This window comes from Kryptolebias marmoratus, linkage group LG9 (assembly GCF_001649575.2).
Source record: "Kryptolebias marmoratus isolate JLee-2015 linkage group LG9, ASM164957v2, whole genome shotgun sequence".
In the NCBI taxonomy this organism is placed as follows: domain Eukaryota; kingdom Metazoa; phylum Chordata; class Actinopteri; order Cyprinodontiformes; family Rivulidae; genus Kryptolebias; species Kryptolebias marmoratus.
The window spans coordinates 5,921,331-5,944,738 of NC_051438.1; the positions used below are offsets into that span (position 1 = coordinate 5,921,331).

At 39.8% G+C, this 23,408-nt stretch overlaps 1 protein-coding gene across 4 annotated transcripts; it reads right to left on the reverse strand.

Moving 5' to 3' along the window:
* Positions 1-6: 6 nt before the first annotated feature.
* On the reverse strand, positions 7-22,179 carry LOC108240045 (long-chain-fatty-acid--CoA ligase 1-like). 4 transcript variants are annotated; one of them, XM_025007416.2, is made up of 21 exons: positions 21,522-22,178; positions 15,172-15,506; positions 14,794-14,908; positions 10,896-10,960; positions 10,693-10,794; positions 10,473-10,572; positions 10,204-10,379; positions 9,544-9,576; positions 9,405-9,456; positions 9,255-9,328; positions 8,952-9,029; positions 7,324-7,458; positions 7,053-7,187; positions 3,211-3,294; positions 2,904-2,976; positions 2,743-2,831; positions 2,544-2,660; positions 2,315-2,458; positions 2,113-2,217; positions 1,430-1,501; positions 7-1,331 (listed from the first exon to the last, which is right to left on the reverse strand). In XM_025007416.2, exons 2-21 carry the CDS (start codon positions 15,364-15,366, stop codon positions 1,191-1,193), a joined length of 2,085 nt encoding a protein of 694 aa, XP_024863184.1. In that variant the 5' UTR covers positions 15,367-15,506; positions 21,522-22,178; the 3' UTR covers positions 7-1,190. The 4 variants fall into 4 exon arrangements, with proteins under 4 accessions (XP_024863184.1, XP_037833512.1, XP_017278642.1 ...); XM_017423153.3 differs by having other exon boundaries at positions 8-1,331; positions 3,199-3,294; positions 21,522-22,177; XM_017423152.3 differs by lacking the exon at positions 21,522-22,178 and adding an exon at positions 19,722-19,841 and having other exon boundaries at positions 8-1,331; positions 3,199-3,294.
* Positions 22,180-23,408: the final 1,229 nt, after the last annotated feature.

Sequence of the window (23,408 nt, forward strand, 5' to 3'; positions counted from 1 at the left end):
GATTAAAGTATTCAGTCTTTATGACCTTCAGCTTTGGTCTTTTTAGTCCTGAAATGAGATATGTCAGCCTTCTTATTGGACTTTTATTTATATCAATTTCATTTATGTAGAGTACAAATAAAAACAAAAAATCATATAGAACAAAAGAGTGAAAGATAATTACATTTCTCCTGGTCATATCTTTTCCTTTCATAAAAACGTCCCTTTACTCTAAATTAATTTTGGTGCTAGAAAATACGTTAAATCATATGTGTGACAGCACTGCCTCACTAGGATTCTAATGTTTGACAAATAGTAAATGATTTACAGTCAAAAGATATAATGAAATGCCTCATGATAAAAATGATAAAACCCAATGAAACCAACAGTTTTATACACACAGCTCAGACAAACATGACCCCAAACAGCTTTTTTGAAAAAAACTTTAATTCAATTTTTTGCAAAATTACATGATCTTATCAAAAAAAGCTGTGGCAAGATTAAATACAAAAGTTAAAATTATAAAATATTTAGAAGTTTAATTAGTGTTATGAATAAATGTAATCTATTCATTTCAAATGAACATATTTAATCACGTATCACGTCTGCCTTATTATAAATAAATCTAAACATTTACAGATTCTCCCTGCGCAGAATTTGGTTACCTTGTTTTGATTATCACTCAGCTAGTTCCTAATGTCCTTCATCATAAATCCACAAAGGACATCATTTAAAAGCTAAATGACACCAGAACAATGTATACGATCTTGTGGCTCACAAAAGTAACCAATATGGCTTCTGACCCAGAAGTATGGCACAGCAAATATGCTTCAGTGTTTTTTTTTAATTTTATTTCATCCTTACAGTTAAAATAGTGGATGTGTTGATCTTTACATCCTGAAATAGCCCATGCTGCAGCACAAACTGCTTTTCTTTAAAATGTTCCAATAAAACTAGCTTAAAATCAGTGTTTTCTGTAAATGCACTGTTAACATTTCATCAAGGAGAACTTTTACTTGAAGCTAATTAAGTCTTAATGCTCTGTAGTGTCCACAGATCTACTGATTGTTGCTCTTCTTGTTCCTGTCACATCTCCTGCTCCCGGTGAGGGTCAGAGTGTGCGCTTCGTTTACTTTAGGTTGTTTGTTTTAGCTCGTACGCCTCTCTTTGTCACATCCTTATCTCTTCATCTCAACACAACATGGACAGAGCTACATTTTTATCCCAGCGTACAGCTCGTCTATCTGGGACCTGAAGTAGTGGTTCAGTTCGTTCCTCTTGGCTTTCATCGTTGGAGTGAGCAGACCGTTGTCGATGGAGAACTGCTCCATGTGGATGTAGATGGCCTTAATCTGAAGGACATCATCAACAACATCATTATTTATGCCAAGTTTGGAAGAACTCCCCAGGGTATACAGAGCTGCTTCAAACTTAAAAACAAGTCCTGCACCTGTTCAAAGGACTTGAGGTCCCCCTCCTTCCCCAGGCGCTGCATGTCCTTTAAGATGGCTGCTTTGACGTCCTGTATGTTAAAAAAATAGACCACACCAAGAAAGGATTGTTGTGTTGTGCACATCACATTCCAAGATCTTGTGACAACAGCATACAACAATAATAATAATAATAAATGTCAACTTTGAAATCATGATCTGTCAACTAGTTATCAATAGTTAGTACCTTATCAACCGTGACATCAGTCATCAGGCCTGGTTTATCCAGGCTAGGCTAATGGTTAACCAAACAAGGGCCTGATTTTTATTATTTTTCAGGGTTTCAAACAACTTCATTTCAAAAAAGACAGCTGTAAAAGAACACACATTAGCTAATATCAAACCCTCTACACTCTTCATAACACCAGTTGTTTAGTTTGTAACTGAAAAATGTCTGTGTTACTACACAAACGTATGTGTGCCAAGCACAGACAGATGGTACAGATGCTGCTGAATGTATTAGTCTGCAGGGAGTTCAGTAAACCTTTGACTGAGTTGGTAATCTCATCAAACATAACTATTTGACAGAACATCACTTTACTGGTCAACCCCTAAACCTACTATTTGGCAGCTGCAGAAGTGTTCAGACCCTGGCAGTAAGTAAGACTGAGTGAATAAACTACAGAAATCACATTGGATTTACCGCTCTGCCACACAGCTCCTGGTAGCTGCCCTTCAGGTTCATCGTCCTCTCTGTCCAACTAGACAGGAAGTCAGGGTCAGGAACCACTACTGCTACCAAACACGCCTGGAGACGACAAACAAACCGGTTACAGGGATTGTAAAGTTACAGCTCATAAATTTATCTTCAAACAAAAACATTTGAAAGCTTTGGATTCACCTACCTGCAGGCTGTCTCCGTGAACGAAGACCTGAGCCACAGCATCACTCCTCAGGTATATGTTCTCGATCTTCTCAGGAGCAATGTACTCCCCCTGTGCCAGCTTAAAGATGTGCTTCTTCCTGTCCACGATCTTCAGCGTACCATTCTGTGAATGCACTCTGCATTAACACTGCTGCTGCATGCTTTCTTCTGATTAAACACAGACTTACAAAAGATGAGAGTGGACCTACAGGGAGCCATTTCCCAATGTCTCCGGTGTGAACCCATCTGTCTGCATCGATAGCCTCTGCTGTCTTCTCGGGGTCCTGCAGATAACCCTGGAACACGTTTGCACCCTTCACACACACCTAAAAACCAAACACACGTGTGTATATATGAATGAGGGGGTTTACTGTGGAGCACACGTGATGCCACCTGCTGGTGTTTCACCTCTCCCTCTCTGTTGGCAGCCAGGTAGTTCATCTCCGGCACATCCACCAGTTTGATGGTGTTACAAGGCAGAGGAGCTCCGACGTGACCTGCGAACAAGAGCTCCCATTTAGATCCTGATCACACTGACACATCAGTCCGTTACGCACTGAAAACATTACCTGCAGTCCAATCTCCGGGCATGGTGACGGTGCATCCAGCTGTGCACTCAGTCTGTCCGTAGCCTTCAAAGAACTGAGACAGAGACAGGCTCTTTAATACGGCTACAGAGGTTCCTACTGAGTCAATAAACAAACAATCATTCAGTGTGAGGACGACAGAGAAGAGAAGGTTTACAAATCAGATACCAGCCTCACAGCCTGTTACAGTTCAGGAAATGTAATCAAAGAAACATCAAGTAACACGTGTCCAAAACTAAATCTAACCTGTGTGTGTGTGCGTGCGTGTGTGCATTACATGACAGCCTACTGCAGCTCTGATGAAGGAGAGGACGGTTGGAGAGATGGGAGCAGCTCCTGTCACCATGAGACGCACGCGCCCTCCCAGGCTGGCCTGTAGGGGGCAGCACATGACCTTATTTATGTGACAGCAGATCCTCAACTCCAACAAACAAAAAGGAACATTTCCAAATTTTTCCACACTTAAAATTGAGCTGCAGTTAAGGTCATCGGTAATTATTGTTTAAATCGAATTGCATCGAGCTAAAATACAAATAAGTGCTTCTGATGATGTTCCCCCCATTTTGAAATTAGAGCCTCTATTTAAGCAAATAAATGTGTTACTTACTTCTCCCCTTTCTTAAAAGAAGTTGAGTTCTTTTACATTCAGTGATTTTTATAGATGTTTCCCTTTTCTTTTTTTTAAGACAACAGCTAATATAATGTGTACACCCCCTAACCCGGTACCAACCCCCATCAGATTAATGAAAGGTAAACAACACACAACACCCATAACCCAGAGCATGTAAATGAGTAGATAGAAGAGGAAAAAAAAACATCACACACACATTAACACATCTTGCTGGTGTACTCAGTTCAAAATTATCTGACAATCTGTGCCGTTAATGTTTGACAGAAAGGTTATTTCAAATGATCCAGGCTTACCAGCCAAGAAAAGATAAGGGAAATTGTTCAAGAAAATAAAGGACCTCTCTAATCTAGTCTATTGGTGCCTATTTCAGTTTTTAACACAGTGGAAGGATTTGAAAGGTTAAAACATGTTAATACATAGAATAAATCACACCAACCAGGTTGCAAAAACACTTCAAAATTAGAGGAATTAGGAAAAACCTGGAATTCTGGGAATGAGCAATACCTTTAGGGAGAGAAATTTACTGTTGATAAGAAGCAAAAGTGGAATCAACATAAAAATCTCTCTAAATCTATCTAACTTAGCCCATATAGAAAAAGAGTTATCCAGTAAGGATGGAGAAAAAAATGTGAGCAGAGCTCCAACAGAGTGTTTGCAGCCAAATTGGTGTCTAAATTACACCCAGATTTTTAGACAGGCGGTCACTGTCACACTGTCACAAGTAGGAGAGTGAAGAGGAGAGAACAGTAAGGCTTTCAATGCTACCACATCAGTAGCTTCCACTTCCATAACCACCCATTATGTGAGAGTTCATTCTCCTCATACTGAACCCACTAGTTCAGATTTCTTATATTAAGAGGTTAGGTAGTACCATTTCCCCCCAGAGCTTTGGACCTCTGTAAGACTTGATGGAGCAGCCTGGGTAGTTTCTTGCTCCAAATAAAATCCAGAATGAAGCTGGATTCATACACCACAAGAAGTGAAGACATCTGCTCTCTCTGACGTGGAGAGTCAGAGAGAGTGGTGTCAGTTTCTTCTCACATGAGCTAAGAGCCCGTTCAAAAGGCCCGAGAGTAACTTTTTCTCCCGATTGTATGTCAACGACTGCATAAATGGTCAGAACATTGTTGTGTGGAAAAGCAGGTAAACCGCTGGGAGTCATTTTGCTCCGCTGTTAGAAAATACAGCCATCTTTACAATGGTTCCAGCAGAACTTATAAAGAAAGTCAAGTGGTGAGGAATTTGTGGAAAGAGATAGCACAACTACTGTGTAGAGAAGTGACAGCGTGGAGACACAGGCGGCTCTCTGTAGCTGTTCTGGCTGGGAGAAGGTTCACCTCAGCCTTACATTCACTCGTTATTGGTGGGAAATATTGGCGGTTTCTTCGGGACAAATTTGCAAATGCCAAACGGTGTTTAGTGTCTCAGTCTGTGCAATAAAAATGTCTGCTCGTGGTAAAGGAAGCAAAAATCTGTACAGGGCCTGAACAGTGGAGACCCCTGTGGGGGAGGGGCTTCCCCGGGGTTCTTCAGCGCAGTTCCTCATTGAGTATAAAATGTCCTTGAAGAAAAGATTGGCTCGCAACTACGTGACCGACAGCAGATTTCTTCACTTCTTGCAAAGTATAAATCCACAAGCATTGAAATACTAACAACTATGATGCTCACGCTTATTTTTATGTATTCTGGATGGTGATCATGTTTTAAATGTTTTTATGATGTTGCACCTTTTACCTTTATGTTCTAAAAACTACAAAAACTTCAACTTTGGAGCACTTCTTAACATTAGGTGTCAACTAAAGGGAACATCTAGGGTATGAATGCAGTTACTGACAAATATTCCAACATACATTAACTTGTTTCTACAAAGCTCAGTAGTCATTTGAGACTTTCTTTTGTAATAATCTCAGCTGACAAAATGTTTTGATGTATAAACTGTATAAATAGTTTAATAATTGTAGGAGTAAAAACAGGTTGTATCATTATCACACTGTCATTTGAACAATCTGTGGTAAAATCTTTAAACTGGTACCATTTTTCAAACTGTAAATTATGTCAAAATGCAAGTTCAGTCATAAAGAATAAGACTTTCTGTACATCTGTGCTGCATGATGTACGTTTACCAAAAAGTTATAGCAAACTAATCCTAATCAAACCGCATATTTTGATAGATTTTTATTTAGTTTTTTTTCTAAAGCTGTGATGGAGTTGCAAATCAAGAATTGTGACAGAACAGAAGAATAACAGGTGAATAGGAATAAGGGTGCTTCAATATTTGTGCTTTGGCCCTCCTAACTACGATACACAACAAGCCACACAACAAAAACAAAAGCAGGACAATACAGCTAATATTTATTGATTTGACAATTATTTGATCTTCAAGAAATCCCTGACGCTGGAAGTTCCCTCCTTCAAACACATCACCAGCATCCCAGAACCCAACAAACCCTCCATCACTGGTCTGAATGACTGTAAACCTGTCCCTCTCATGTCTGCAGTCAAGAAAACTTCTGAGCAGGTGTTGGTCCACCTGAAGGACATCACAGGACAGCTAATAGACCCCCTGCAATTTGGGGCATGGGTCAGTGGACAATGCAGTAAACACAGGACTGCACTTCATCTTGCACCTCCTGACCACTTACATCCTGGACACTGTCGGTTCGATCTCCTCCAATCTGGCAGGAGATACAGAAGTCTGCCACCATAAGAACGGCCGTCTCTCAAGCTATCACCGTTTAAACAACTATCTGTTTGTACGTTTTCCATATTACTTCATGGAACATCAAACTGTCTAAATTACTCAAACTGAATGTGATCCAAACATGGACTCATCCTATGCAGTGTTTGTATACTGTGCAGTATCTGTAAATATGTCCTATTGTATTAGTTTAAATTGTTTTTATTGTACTTTACCACGTGAGAGACAAATTCCTGGTGTGTTCCTGACACACTTGGCCAGTAAGTTTGATTCTGAGTTACTAAATAATATGACAGGGATGCAGTATACTCTTTAAAATAAACTCTAACAGCAGCTCAGTGAGAAATTAGTTTTGTGAGTGAGAACTGCCCCTCAGGCTGGTTTGAACTGAAGGTCTGAATTGACCATCTGGCTCACAGAGTGACGTAGGATCACTAAATTAGATCGATGACATTTAGGACTGTCAACTTCAAGACGTTCCTGCAGCATAAAGAAACATATGCACTGAGTTTAATAATCTATTTTAACACATATCAAATAGAAAGGTTTGTCCCCTTTTGTTTTTTTTGTTTTTCTTTTTCCAGTTTTGAAGTTTAAGTAATTCTTCTATAAAGACTGAAGTTTTAACTTTATTTATTAGGATACATTCCTTAATAAAAAATCATTTGTGGCAGATCCTTTTTTTAATTCTCTCTGTCATTAGTATGACTTGTATTGTTTTATTTACAATGACTTTATTTGTGGCTACAATGAAAAAAAAACACTTAAAAACTAATCTGATGAAAATTGGAGTTCTGTGTACCTGGACCTTCCTGAAGACGAGTCGATCCCAGATGCTGTCTCTCCTCATGACGCCTTTCATAACCTCTGCCTGCTTCCTCCTGTAGGCAAACTCTAGCAGCCAGCGCTTTATGGAGGTGTTGGCCTGCCCAAATATCTGCAGACACACACACACACACTTGGGCTCAGGAACAGCATCACTACCAATGATACTTCAATTTCTGATGCTCAGAGCCAAATCAGGTGACTTGTTGAAAACTCCCACACTGTAGACGGTCTGTTGGCTCACCAACCTTATCATACATTCTGTTGAGGAGCCGAGGAACAACCGGGAACACGGTGGGCTGCAGCACGTTCAGATCATCTGAGAGCCGACGGATGTCTCCCTGGAAAAAGCCGATCCTGCCTCCCTGCATCAACACGACACCCTGACAAACAAAGCGTGTATAACTACACCGAGGCTGACAAAGTTTAGAGCTTTATCTACATACCTACAGAGGGCTACAAAGGGATTCACCCTCTCCAGATTCTTCCTATTTTGATGCCTTACAACCTGGAATTTTAATGTTTGGTTTTTAAGTAACAATTCTACGTTAAAAAAATATTTAAAAAATACTTCAGATACGGTCATTTTTAAGCAAAAACATGAAACAGGCAGCAGTGACTGGTAGGTGGACTAATATTTAAAGAAAAATGTAATATACACAGACATATTCGAAGAGTGCTTTGGCTTAAAATGCCTACTGTAGGGTTATTGTTGTTCACAGCATGAGAGGTGGCAGATTTGCCGTTTTTGATGATCAAAAAGTTTGTTTTTAGTCTCATTTGATAACAGCAAGGATGGCATGGTTTCACAGTAGTTGGAGCTGTCGCAGGTTTGCCTCTCAGCATTGCTGGGTGAAGTTTACATGTTCTCCTGTGCACGTGTGGGTTTTCTCCATGTAATCCAGGTTTCCTCCCACAGACCAAAAACATGCATGTTAGGTTCACTGGTAACTCTTAACTGCCCCAAAGTGTGAGTGAGAGCGTGACTGGTCGTTTGTCTCATTTGTCTTTATGTGTGTCTGTGATGGACTGCAGACCTGTCCAGGCTGTCCCCTGCCTCTCGCACAGTGACTGCTGGAGACAGACACCAGCTCCCTGTGACCAGGAAAGCAAAATGTGTGTAAAGAATATGCCTTTTGGCAAATTCTAAACTGTCTGCCTTATTATTTTTCCTGCCACTGTTCCATGGAGCCCAGCTCTGTGCAGCTTCTAGTGGCCCTTTGGACAGATTCTCTCATCTCTGCAGAAGAGCTGCCCGGCTCCATCAGGCTTATCTTTAATCTCCCGGATGTTTCTCTGATTAATGCCCATTTTATCTGGTCCATGTGTTTTTGTGGACAACCGTCTTTTGGCAGGATTGCTTGGGTGGCATCGTCTGTCCATTTCCTAATAATGAATTTATTGGTGTTTTATGGGATGTTCAGGGTTTAGAATCTTATTTTCTAACCCAACTCTGAAGAGTTTCTTTGTTTTCATGCTGTCTCTTGCTCGGTGGTAGCCATTACTACTTCGAGGTGTTGGACTGGATTTGGTTCTGGGAGCTGTCAGAACAGGTGTAGATATACTAGGATCATTTGACACTTAGATTGTCCACAGGTGAATCTTATTTAACTAATTAAGTGGCTTCTGAAAGTAATCGTTGGAGCAAAGCTATTGGATGCATATTCAGTTTTACATGTTTAGAAATATTGAAAACAATTTTCCCCCCAAATAAACTTAATCAATTTATTGGATTTTGTATAGGTATAATAATTAATCAAATTGAAAATCCACTTAAATTCCAGACTGTAATGCACATTAATCATACCAAGGGGGTGAATACTTTTGCATCTTATCATAGCTTTATTAACAGGTAACACCAGGAATGTCAGAATACCTGGACTGTTTTCTCAAACATATGAGCCAGGGGCAGGTAGGATAAATGGACATCACTGGGACCCAGTGGACAGAAAAGCTGCAGCATTGATGGACATGTGGACACAAACAGGGAGGCAAAAAACCCGTGTTAATGTTTGTGCCTCCATCATCCAGAGGCAAAAAAGAAAAACCTTCTCTGGTAGTTTATTGTCTCTGTAAACTTACACATTAACCAAATAGAACATTAGAATTAGAAAATTACAAAGCGAAAGCAGAAAACACATTTCTTCTTTACTTTAAACCACTTGAACAAAGCCCTCACCTCTATGTGCTTGATGATAGACGAGCAGTTGGACACGATGTTTCTATGAGTCAATATCGCTCCTTTTGGGTTTCCTAAAAATACAAAACACAGGTTTTAGATATGAGAGGAATATTCTGTGCAGTTCACATGAGCATATGTGTGTGTTACCTGTAGTTCCACTGGTGAAACAGATGACTGCAACGTCATCAGGTTGTGGAGGCTGATGGTGACAAAACACGAAATAAGACTAAGTATGATACAAGACTCAATAGCTTTAAAGGGACAGAAAAGGCAAGAATTTACTTACAATTGGCTGCTGATGGTTGTCCTTTCCAATTGCCTGTACAAGAGAAGAAAAGATTATTGAAGTCATTATGGATGCAGCTAAAACTGGAAATGTGAACAGAAAACCAGAAAGGGGGATGCTGATAAGCAGGTTCAACAAAGCTGTGCTTTTTTTCTGTAGCCTGTATGAACAAAAAACCTAAAACTGTACTCAGAGATAGTAACGGGTACAACAACAATGGTTTTGATGTTTACTCACTTTCTGATTTAGTATCTGTGATTGATGGGAACGACATACTCCCAGCACTAACAGATCGCTCCAGATGTTTGTTTAAAACGTATCCTGCAAGGTGGCGGGTGATATGCACCCGCCTCTCGCACAGTGGCTGCTGGAGATAAGCACCAGCTCAAACGACCACGAAAGGAGAAGCGGGTAAAAGAAAATGGATGGATGGATGTTCCTAAATAAACAATGTCTGTGGTTAAGATTGGCAAATAAACTACTTATTTACTACTTACTGTTACTGTCAACATAGAAACAAACAAACAAAAACCTTAAAGATAAAAGAAACAAGGGGAAACAACTCAGAAATGACTAACACAAAACAGCAGAACAAACAAGGTAAAAGTCCAAGGGACAAAGAAGTGATTACAAAGATTGGTATAAATTGGTGCTGCTGACCTCCATCTCCTCCAGGTTCAGAATGTGGATCCCAGCCTGCTGCCCCCTCTCCACCAGGCTGGTGCCGGGGGTCTCCAGAAGAACAATGGTTTTTACTGAATGGTTTGTGTCCTTAATGCAGTCCAGCACCAGAACGGCTCTGTCCGTTCTGTCACACACGACAGTCGAGATGGAAGCTGCAGAGACGGGACACACACACAGTGGAAGAGCTGTGACCCGGCAGTGAGTGGTCGAGTGTTTGTCCCGAAGCTGTGGGTGCTGGGGTTTACCTTTGTCTAAGATGTAGGCGATGGCCTGTGTCCCGAGCGTGTCGTACAGAGGGACGGACACCAGGGAATACATGTAACACGCCTGCTCACTGACGGTCCACTGTGAACACACAAACAACAGGTGTGCAGTAAAACACAGAACCTGACTAAGGATGTGGTTACATTACAGGGGAAAAAAATTAACCATCATTTATTTATTTTTTCATTTCAGCTTGTGTACCTCAGGTCTGTTCTGGGAGAAAATACCAATGTGGGGGTCACTGGTCTTGGAGTGTCCTTTATGAAGAAACGCAGAACCCAGATGCTCTGCTCGCTCTATTACCTGAACACACACACACATTTAATAAAGAAAAGAACTTAACAAGTGTTTTATGAGGTAATGTGGGAATGTTACTTGTTCAGTAGTTTTGGAGAGGTTTTTACCTCTTTGTACGACATCCACTCATAGGGCTGGTTTGGTTTCCTGGAGCCCAAACAGGGACCGTTATCTGGGAGACGAATCAAGGTTAATCAAGGGGGGGAGGACAAACACTGAGCAGCAGTTTCATGGATCTCTGTCACACAGGCTTATCTAGTTTCTGTTAGTGGAATATGAGACGTCTCTGTCTTCTAAAATAGAGTAAAACTAGAATATTTCTGAAGAAATTGTGAAGGATGCCAAATCAGCTACTGTCTGAAATTCCAACAGACATCAACTTTGTTCTTTACAGCCCAATAACCTGGGACTTGTTTCTGTAATCATTTAAGCTGACAAAATGGCAACATTTGAATAAACTGTGTAAGAAATGTAAAGAGAGCCAAGATCAGAAAAAATGTTGAAGAAGTGCCAGTGGCTCCTTACGGTCACCATGATAACCACATACCTGTCTCTTAACCCACAGAACTCTTCATAAGACAGACAGACAGAAAATCAAAGTAGAAAGTAAGCCTCAGACAGTTACTTTGTAAAAACTATAAACTGAATTGAATTAATTCATGATCTCTAAGTGGTAGAAGCGTCTGGTCATTCCATGTGCCAATTTCAATGTTTCTACAGTGTTTTTATGGCAGATATGACAACTTAAAGTTTATTTATACAGCACCTTTCACAGACCAAAGTTATAAAATGCTTCACAAAGAAACAAGCCAATAAAATGAATATTGACTCACAATAGAAAAAACAAAACAGTTATAAAAGCCCATGTCTCATTCTTTGAGCACATACTGTTGCTGAACCTAGACCTGACCAACTGCAGCAACCCCAGATCATAGCACTGCCCCCACAGGCTTGTACAGTAGGCAACACTTCACCTGCCTCTCTTCTTACCCTGATGCTCCCATCACTCTGGAACAGAGTAAATCTGGATTCATCAGACCACATGACCTTCTACCATTGCTCCAGAGTCCAATCTTAATGCTCCCTAGCAAATTGAAGCCTTTTTTTTCAGTTAGCCTCACTGATTAGTGGTTTTCTTAAGGCTACATAGCTGTTCAGTCCCAATCCCTTGAGTTCCCTTTGCATAGTGCATGTGGAAATGCTCTTACTTTCTCTGTTAAATGAAGCCCGGGGTTCTACTGTTGTTTTTCTTTGATTTGATTTCACCAGATGTTTAAGTGATCGCCAATCACGATCATTCAGGATTTTTTCCAGCCACATTTCTTCCTCGAAGACGATGAGTCCCCACTGTCCTTCCAGTTTTTAATAATGCGTTGGACAGTTCTTAACCCAATTTTAGTAGTTTCTGCAATCTCCTCAGATGTTTTCTCTGCTTGATGCGTGCCAGTGATTTGACCCTTCTCAAACAGACTGAGATCTTTTCCACGACCACAGGATGTGTTCGACATGGTTGTTTAACAAATGAGAAGCTACTCACTGGATCAGTTGAGGTGAAATAACTTGTTTCCAGCTGAAATGTAATCACTCATGCAGTAATTATCCAGTGGGAGGCTCTTACCATATTGGTGCTTGTTTCACCTGTTTAGTTAAATCCAGGTGACACCTTTTTTTTTTGGCCAGGCAGTGTATTATTACAGTGTGTACACGCTACACTCTTAGGAGTCTTGAGAGAAAACAAAGCCAGGACATCATCATCTGGGGTTTCCCAAATTGTTTCAAGGAATAGTAATCTTGGCGTATGAAAAATTGAGATTTTGAAAAAAAAAAAAAAAAAAAGTAATACAAATTTCTCTCTCATTATTTAGGCATTTCGGAAATAGAAACAATTTTGGGAATCCTAACTGGCGAAAAACAGGAAAGGTTTAGTCTGACTTAATGTCAGACAGTGACGCAAAAATGGTTCTTTGTCTTTTTACAGAGTGTATGGAAACATCTGTTTTCAACTGTATTTCAGTTTTGCTGAACTGCTTTCGTTTTTACGGTATGAATAAAGTCGAGATGTCCTCCGCTCCGGAGTTTGTTGCTGTTTTGCGACTTGTTTCAAATTCAGGGTGTATTGTCGATTCACTCAGAATGAAAAGGGATTGTTCCTGTGATCAGTGATCAGATTTGGTTCCCATCATATACAAACGAAAGACGACTCAAGACTGTGGATGTGAACACTATATTTGAACATGATGTTCGACTCGCTGCTGTCAGACCATCAGAGAGGAGACCCAAGACAGAGAGGACAAAACTGATCAATACTCAACATTTGTTCAGGTTTGTTTAACATAAGAGGTGAATTTATTTCGAGTAAAAGTAAGAAGGCAATCGTGCGTTTTCCCACAAAAAATATGAACTGATTTTTACCTTTAATTCACCATTTTTATTATTCAAATGCTGTTTTTTAGTTGTGCTATACGACCTGATCTTTACTGCATCAGACCGTAGACTTTCTAAATTTTTATTTTATTAAACATTCTTATGTGATGGGTAATCTGCAGCATTTCAGCAATAAAAAAAATAAAAAACTTTCAGGGTTTTACTGTTAGCTATCATTTATATTCTACTCTTTATTTATAGGACATGAATAATTACATATAAACTTACAGTTGTATTCATATTTTGATCAAAATATAAAATGTTTTATACAAATATTAACAGGTTCAGGTGTAAGTCCTCATACTGATGGAATATTTATAGTTTTCTGTTTTCAGTGAAACCAAAACAATAAATGTCTGCAGTCTGCTCTTGTTTTAAATTATTTTTAACTATTATACTGTGCAAATGGAATTTGTTGGCTAAATTAAGATAGGCCTTCTTCAGACCCACAAAAAACACACATACACTGGAGAGTCAAACATCCATGACCCCTTTAGAAGACCTGTTTATCTGTTCCAAGTATTAGTGACAGCGTTATTTGTAAGAAAAGTGCATTTGTGGGATGAGTATGTGGGTTATAACCACAAAATACCAAACTGTGTATTCTAGTATTGATTCTTGTTTTAGGCTTCTGATACCCCTCCTGTGAGAATGGAGCCTGTTACCTCGGTCAGTTGGTCTCTGCTCCAAGCACGCCACATATGACTGATCTATAGAGCCTGTGCCATAAGCCAACTTCAAGCTGGTGTTCCACAAAACCCAGCTGCAGCATTATTTGGAGTGAGCCTAATACTCCAAATTGAAGGCCTAGTTTCATACAGCAGGGGATGCCAGAGACAGGCTGTGAAATGAGCATTTGTTTCATCAAACATTTCTTGTTGTCTGTGTGGAAATTCTTTACAGGTTTTTTGTGTTGTTTGTTTGGATTTTTTTTTTTCAAATTTGGTCTACTTTGCACTGCGACTGGTTGGCTGCCTTCTTCCATCTCTGGAGAAGATCTACAGCACCATCAGGGACCCCTCACACCCCGACCACCACCTCTTCGAACTCTTACCCTCAGGGAGGTGTTTCAGGGCAATAAAGACAAGAATAGCAGACTAAATAGTTTCTACCCGAGAGCAAATTCATCTAAAACCTGAACAATCATTTTTTTAAACATTCTGGTAGTTTCTATTGCTTCTATTTATATTCTATTTATATATTTTGCCTTTGAGAGTTCCTATTTTTTAATTTTGTTGTGCTTTTTTGTACAATGACAATAAAGGAATTCTATATTTTTTATCAAGTGGCACAGTTTGATATACTTTTGTCTATGTTTTTCAAAAACTGCAGGAGGACCAGAGAATGATTGCAACAGAAACAGAAGAATACCAGCAGTAAGAGTGCTTCAGTGTTTATGCATTAACACGCTCTATAAGAGGACTGTAATGTGAGCAGTGAAAGTCTGCTGAACTGTTTAACCGAACAAGGTTTAAGGTAAAAACAACAATACATTTAAACCCCTCAGTCAAACAAGAGCTGAAACTGAAGAAATCAATTCAAATCAGTGACACTTATGATTGCGTATCATTAGAGACTTACTGGAGACTCTGGCGCCTCTGAGGAGGACCTCATATATTGTTTGGGCATCATCATAGATGTGGGTCAGGTAACCATCTTCTTTCATAAAAACTGACTGACGTGCCAAGTCACTGCCCTGATAATAGAGACACAAGATGTGATGAAACCAACAATTACAGTGACAATAATGTAAAAAAAAAAAATCCAAAAGCAAAAAAAGAAATATATACATATTTTTGCTTTTTTCCACATGTGATAGTTGGGTGCTCTGATTACCAAACCCATTAGCACTAGTGTTAACCAGTGACAGCACGGCTATGTGTAGGTAATCATTTGTAAATGTGCACAGTTTTACTTATAAAACATTTATCTTTACACTTTAATAATTACACAACTCACTGGAACTTCGACAGACTGCATATGGAGGTCGCAGGGTGGTGGGAGGCCCTTGGGCCGTGTTGCCAGGTAGTAGGTCACTGCAGCAGCCACTGCTCCCACACTGACCATCACGGGGGTCGAAGTGTTCCTGATGTACTGATTGACATCGTTCAGACCCAGCAGCTTCAGCTTCTGGAAGAACTCGTGGGTCAGCATGGCGCTGCTGCTGTCAGACTGAGGAGGAGGTGTGTGCCTGGCAACACAGAGAGCTGTGACAGTCCAGCGAGGTCACACGACTGTGTGTGTGTGTTTGTGCGGTATACAGGCGTGTAGAAGGGTGGTGGTCAGGAGGAAACCTAAAGAGAACAAGAGAAGGGGTGTTTAATGCTGGTTGGAATTTGAGGTTATGAAGCACATTATGTCTTCTGTGGTGACTTTAAACATCCGTTTGAACCTTACTGACAGTGGGAGTAAAAACTTGTTGCTGTTGAGTTTGGTCAAATGCTGGCAACTATGTTGTTAGCATGGGTAAAAGAGGATATATCTTTAAACAGATTAATGTGATGGTTCAGCCCCCAAAGTGGTGCTACTGAACTGAAGTTGCATGTGTTGAAAGGTCATGTGACTGAATTAATATGATGGCAATATCAGATCAAATGGATAACAGAGTGGACATTACGGGGACACTGCTGGTTCCGTGTCAGGCCTAGGTACAAGCAGTGATTCACCGCAGAATGAAGTAACACAGACTTTGCATCCTCTGCAGCTAACTGGACCACATTTATCGTTAGTAGCTCCTGAGACGCAGCAAATCGGCACTAGGTCGGCAGTCTATACACACCTAGTGTGTAGACGGGCATCTTGTTGGAAGACTGTACCAGGGTGCCGTCTCAGGAGGGGACACTGTATGTCACATTAAGTTGTGGTTGAAAACAAGTCTTTAATAACAGTTTATTTTGGTGGTGCACTGTTGCAATGAAGCACCAGACACAGCCTTGTATTTTACTCTGGCACTGACGCAGAATTTTAACATCCACTGTGTAAATTACAAAACAAAATCTTAGCCAACAGACTTATAAGTGTATCAACAGACCATCAACCTAATTGATTTAGGGGTCAACCTAATTATTTAATTACTTTGGTTTATCTTCACAGCCTTAACAGGGAACATTAAAGTAACAATGATTAGTACATAATTTCATGCTGACTGTAAAATCCAGCTTCATGATAACAACTAAGGCAAAGACAGAGAAATCAACATTTAAGGTCCTAATTGGGAAGGTTTTGTCAGGACAAAAGTGGTCTGAGAGAGTTAAAGCCATGTTGTCTGTACTGTGTGAACCAGAGCTGGAACAGAAAACAGTTCAAGTTTTCAGCTGTGTCTTTGAAGGGTAGGTAGCTATGTACAATGCTAAAACCTGGTTAAATTGTTTTTGATTTTCTGCACAACATGCCATGAATTAATAATAACAAAATTTAATTTACAGAAAAACGCATCCTTTGGTTTTATTATTTAAAATGTAACACTCCGTACAAGAGAGTTCACCAAGTTTTACTTCAATTTGGCTTCTAAAATCTGAAATTTGAAGAAAAAGCCCTTTTGGATCAGCTGCTAACCATCCATTATTCCTGAACAAAAGCAAAGCTGGGTTTAAGGAACAAATGCGTCTCTGGCAGTAAAACACTTGAATGTGCCTTATCATATTGCAGTATACTTAAAGGCTTCTCTCTGGACAAGTTCAGGTGAAGGTCTAATTACCTTTTTGTGTCTATGTTTATAGGGAGTCCGTATTACAGCTCACACACCCACACAAGGAGAAGTAAAGAAAGCTGACTCGTTTAGGCGAAAACATGTGACAAGTTTCAATTCTTTAAGGAACAATATTTAACTTGAGGTCCAGAATCAAACATTAAAGTTAAAATATCATGGCTAAGGCAGACTGAAGAGCTTGATATTTTACATTGTCGAAAATCAATCAAATCAGCCACGATCAGCAAACAAGTCAAACACAAGCAAACGACTGAGTGACGTGGTGAAGGACGAGAGCTGGGACCGATCCGATCCAACATCAGTGTCCTGACAGGTGTCTGTGAGGGTGGAGCATCGTTTCTGATGTGCTACAATAACCAAGTCAAAGGTCCTCTTTATGTTTCGGTAAAATACCCATTTATTTTAAGGCTTTATGAACATGACAAGATTTATGCAGTGTGGCCGGATTGACCTAAAACTTACGTAGATAAACTGTAGTAAAGCAACAAAAAGGCATTGGTGTGACAAGTGGTAAAAACCATGCATTCACACCACCACCCAAGCATAATTAGATGTCCCGAATCACCCGTGGGTGTGTCTATATTGTGTCTGAAGTGTCCCACACCACCACCCCTGGTGAAGTCAAATAACGCCCAACTAATGGCTCCTACAATCAATATCAGCCTCTGACGCTTACACGATTAAAGGGATAGTGCAGTCATCATTAGTAGTTAGTTATCAATAATTAGTACCTTATCAGCTGTGACATCAGTCATTGAGCCCAAAGTATGGAGAAAGAGGAAAATGTCTTCATCCAGGCTGGGTTAATGGCTAGCCACACAAGTGTCTGTTTTTTTTAGTGTTTTTCAGGCTTATAAACATATAACAACTCTATCAAAAACATTATAGCTAATGATAAACCTCTACACCAGTAGAGTTGCTGTTTTCTCAAATGAACAACGTCTGTGTTATTATGCAAAGGTTTGTGTGTGAGCTCGGAGTATAGATAGACCATGTCTCTGCTGATGAATGTATCAGTCTGTCTGATCAGAGCGTCTAGTCAGTCCAAAGGTTTCCTTAACTCCTGACGAACTGGACTATTCCTTTAATGGATCGAATACTGAGCTCAAGTCATTGGTCTGTCCACCTATAAAGAGTCCAAAGTCTGATGTTTTTACTGATTAATTTGATTTAGACTGACAATAGTGCAAGTTTAAGCTTACAGCCAAAAGGTAGTTGCATAGCTGGTTAATAAAATAAATCCATTAGTTCCACAAATTTATTGCATTTCTTTGCCATATTTCTTAAAGTTGATGAGAAAATGGGTTTAGATTGTTATTGGAACAAACACCTACAGTATATATTTGTTAGGTTGAAATAAAAGCAAACTTTCTACTTATATTTACATCTGTTTCATAAATAACTAGTTATATTTGCTCTTTAAATATTTTAAAAATTATTTTACAATAGAAGGAGAAAGGTAGCAACAAGAAAAGTTGCGGCAATGAGGGCTGACCCCTCAGCAGACGAGAAGACTCAATTTATGAAGGAAACGCTGCTCGATTTTCTTCTTCTGAGCAGCTCATCACTTCAGCCTGTTGGAAATCATTAAAATGTTGACAGCTTGTTAGAAAACTCTGAGCCAAGTCGGCCATTTTTACTCTAAGAAACACAAACTGCTGATTCAACCAGCGGTGCTGAACTCACTTTAAAAGATGTTAAAGACAGTTTATTAAATGTCAGCTGAATGTTTACTTCAAATATTTGACAATTCAGACTAGTAATATTCTGTGAGCTGTGTGCCAACTATTTGTCTTTCTCAAACACAGACATGTAACAATGTATTTGCATAAATGATTAACTAATTGTTCACAGCAGAAAGGCTCATTGTATCACACTGTTACCAAGTGCCAAGTTTTACTGCTGTACAGATTGAATATATTCCAATACAAAAAACAGAAATAAAACATAATTGCAAAACTTAAGGCGTTGACTTTAAACCTGGGTGACAATCAAAACCTCTGAGTCCTTAGATTATTCCTAACCCCAGACCGCTGTTTTCAGGGGGTTATAATCTATTTTTGGCTGCATTGCAATAAATGATCCTTAATTGATTTTAAAATGTCCAAAACTGATTATTATTTTATGCTAACATTATGTTGAGGAATGCAAAAGGTAGACTCTTAAAGTGCAGAAGTGCACTCCTTTTGTTCATTTAGTTCCCAAATCTCCAAAAAAATAAGATTTTCTGCTGTAGCGTAGATAAAATATTTTTGTTTCTTTTGATTCTGGGTTCAGGAGGCTGTTTGAGGTCTGATCATACACGCTTCAGTAATCGTTTTATAATCACGTCGCAGCCCTCTGAATCGTGATCCCTCACAGTTTCTCTGTCAGTAAGACTACATCAAAATGACCAAGTTCACTGTCATAAAAATTAAGAAGGCGTAAAACATGAACAAACTGAGAAGCCAAATGTGCTGCCGTTATGAATCACTTTGTTTAAATAAAGAAAGAGTGACACTGACCATTTGTTATCAAGATCATAGATGTCTATTGTGTGCCTTTTATGATCACAATAAAAATAAACTTCAAATACAACCAAATCTCAGTGTCTAATTACAATGTAGAGTGATTGGTAACTGGTTTTAAAGGTGAAACTAAAGTTCACTGGAAAATAATTTAAGACACAACACAACAATTACACAGCTTGCAAACTAGAACAACATGTAGATTAAGCCTGGTTGTTCAGGTGTACAAACATGAATGAGAAGGAAAAGGAAGCCTGTTTATATTTCTCCATGTTTTATCAAATTCCACTAACCTGTAACAGAAAGCAGCAGCTGACCGTCTACCGACAGCAACCCGACAAACACAGCTGCTACTACAACACACACACAAAAACACTGATGCAGCCGTGGCTAATCTTCCAATCAAAGGTCCGACTAACACCAGCGAGCGCTTTGATCGGTCTGAACGTCTCAAAGGGAAACAATCAATGAACTTATCTTCAGACAGAAACAACAAGGCAGAACAAGGCGGGAGAAACATTTAGGTCGTGTCAAGATTTTTTTTGATTTGCACATAAGAATACGCTCCGTGCACTTCTGTTCAACTCGTGTTTGACTTTAATAGAAGTGACTGGAAGCACACCGTCTCTGACCAAGTTCATTATAAACAGGAGCAAGCAGCAGCTCAGAGGTCTTACCTACGCCTCAGGGACCTTTGACCGCCAGACCCCCATCTGGGATGGTTGCATGAGGTAAGAGAAAAGCTGAGCAAAGGGAAAACTACCGACATGGAGCTGTACTGCTACAGCCTGCTGCTACTGCTATTTGAGCTTGCAGATAACCACAGAATAATATGTAAATAACCTTGCAATGCGAAATTGACAGTGATGTAAAGATCTATAAAATAGTGTTTGCATAAATCACTATAAATATTTTGAGACTGAAGATGTTTTAAGACTGCAAGAATACACTGTAGTCCTGGCTTCACTCGGACTAGCTTATTAATCCGGTCACATTTAAACTCTATTTCTACAAATTCAGAAGTTCAAAACGCTATCTACAACAGGTGATTGCTGATTGTTCACAACCTTTGGACAGAACTCGCATTCATAATATCTGAACTATCACTTTAAGAACCATCACTGGCCGGTCTCCACCAGAATTTAGGACAAAATAGTACATGACAACATAGAGCTGCCTGCTAAGATGTATGAACTGAACCTGCACAAGATGATCAACAGTCACGGATAAAAGGACCCAAAACCTCCTTAAGGTTTGAGGGATTTACTTATTGGAGACAAATACAAAAATCTTCTGGTTGTCACTAGGCCTTGAAGTTCAAGAAAACTCACAGGAATTGAAAAAGAGAAACCCTGGATTGGCCACTGACAGCACTAGGTGAGATTTTGGCAGCCATCTTGGAAAGACCTTTCTGTATCACTCTGTACTGTTTACTTGTATAAGCAGCCCATTGTTAACGCCTTGTGCAGGTTGTATGTTGTGTCATCAGCCGCTTCAACAGCCCGGGAAGAGATTAACCAATCAAAACACAGCAGGTCACTGTTAGCCAATCAGGGACAAGCCACCTTTCCCCTCATAAACTGCAGAACTCTCACCGGGCAGGTGCATAACTCACCTGCACGCGGATCGTTTAAGCGTAACCACGGCTGTCACTCACGCGCGTTATACCTTCAAATTACCTCCAAACCTGCGCCTTTAAGTCAACTCTGTTCAGACTTCCTCCCCTCTAAATCCTGCATCCAGCAGCAGCTGTCCGGCTGCGGTGGCGCAAAACATTCAACTTCACCCTCTGGACATTGTTTTCATCAAGTTAAAAAAAAATAATTGACACTAGTAACGCTGCAGACTCCTACAGAGACATTCAAGAACCAACTGTACAAGAAATACCGGTTAAAATAGTTACGTTTTCTGTCGCGCGTTAAAAACTTGACTCATTATTTTGTCATTATTTCGTTTGTCGTCATGGTAACGTAGAGAGTGTTAAATTAACATGAGTACTTTTAAACATGCAGTTTGCACTCTAGCAGCCACACAGGTGTTATTTCTGTAATAATAATCAAGGAAACAGATGCTCATAAATGCCCATAACTTACCTGTTGAAGGTGCTGCTTCTCTTTTGAGCACGCGCGATTGATAGAGGCACGTTAAGTGAACCCGTCCTTCCGGGGCTCGCCCTTTCAAAATAAGACTATTCACGCGTCTCCCTTCAAGGTAAGTAACGCTAGAAGCTAACAGTTTGAATACAATGACAGAGAAAAAAAAACACGCCATTCTGAGAATTTTTAGGTAAATTAAAACGCAGTGTTTCATTTCCCAAGTGTCTTTGTTGTTGTTTAGTATTTAAAAATATAATTGTCATATTATTTTGAAAACAAGACTGCTTTGCCTGATTGCTGGCGATATTGCAGCTGAATAAAAAGTTTGGTTTGACACCTCAGTCGCTTTGGATGACAGGAAGCAGCTTTGTATTGTCTAAGCCTTCATCAGGGCTGTAGTTCTGTCAGGTCCTGACTTGTCAGAATCCAGTCAGTGGAGTTCCTGCTCCCACTGAATCAAGCTGCTTCTGCTGAGGCCTGCTGCTGAGATGCTCCTCCTTGGTGACCCTGAACGCATGGCTGAGAATCTCCACCAGCTTAAGCTGCTGTTAATATTTCACCTACAGTGTCCTGGCCTGTGTGCACTCATCTTCACACTTTAAATTTGTCCACGGTGATAAAAGTTTATGCATTTCTTGGAGGAATGCAAGTCACCTGCCGCTTTTCGTGCCAGAATTTTAGGCTAAGATGATCTTAAGTTGAGAAATGACAGAGTTATAGCCATTTTGGACAAAAAAAAATAAAAAATAAATAAATAAATAATAATAAAAAATTATATATATATATAACATGCACAGTCTTATGTGACAGTGCTGAAGACTGTGTGCGAAGGATGACTAAGCTACTACCACAACAAATGTTAGCACAATATGTGAAAATAGCCATAAATGTGTTTTTTAAGGTCAGTTTGGTGTGACAGCCATCTTGAAATGGGTTGGCTCCAATGGTTAATCAGCTGTGGATGGCTGTACCCCCAATGATTACTTCCTGAAAGTTTTATTAAAATCTGTCCTGTGGTTCATCAGATGTTTTGCTAACAGACAGACAGAGTCAAATCCAAAAAAGGTAACAATCTTGTGCAATTTTTTTATCACTCAGAGTATATGCTGGGGATGAGTCTCTGCTACAAGTGCACCGAAATTTAGCTCAATATCCATAAAAACTAAGTTAGAGCCATATTTGTGCTTTCTAAAGACAGCTGGCTGTGGTAGCCATATTGAATTGGGCTGACCCCAAGAGATAATCAGCTGTAGAGATGCAACCAATGATTATTTTCTGCAAGTTTCAATAAAATTCACCCAGTGGTTCATGAGATATTTTGGTAACAGACAAACAAAGGAGTTGGCTTCTCTGCGCTTTAAAGCAGAGTGAAGTGAGTTGCTGCGACACCTGCTGTTCAGCACAAGTGTTGTCATTTAATCCTACACAGTAACACAGAATGAACAGTAAATTATTTTTGTGACACAGGGTTTGACATGTTCCTGTTTTAGTAACCATTCACAGTCTTTCATTTATAACGTTTTAAACCTTCTTTACAGGATGTTCTATTAACTCGTCTCTGCCTGTAAGATTTGCATGATAAGGTGGAGGAACTTTGGACTCAGTTTTCAGAATGTCTGAACAGCACGGCCCTGTTGAGGTTCCTTCCACACTGTCATGACTTTTTGGTTTTATTTATTCTGCCTGGTTAGGTTGTACGTTTTAGATCCCGGTCACGTTTTTCATCATCTGACCAGTCGGAATCTCAGGGCCTTGTTATAGACTTTGACGTTCATTATTTTCTCAGCAACCTCAAGATCTCCAGGTGCCGAGAGAACAAAGCAGCCCCAAATCATGATGCTCCTTCCACTGTGCTTCAGCTAGAAATACATACCGTATTTTCCA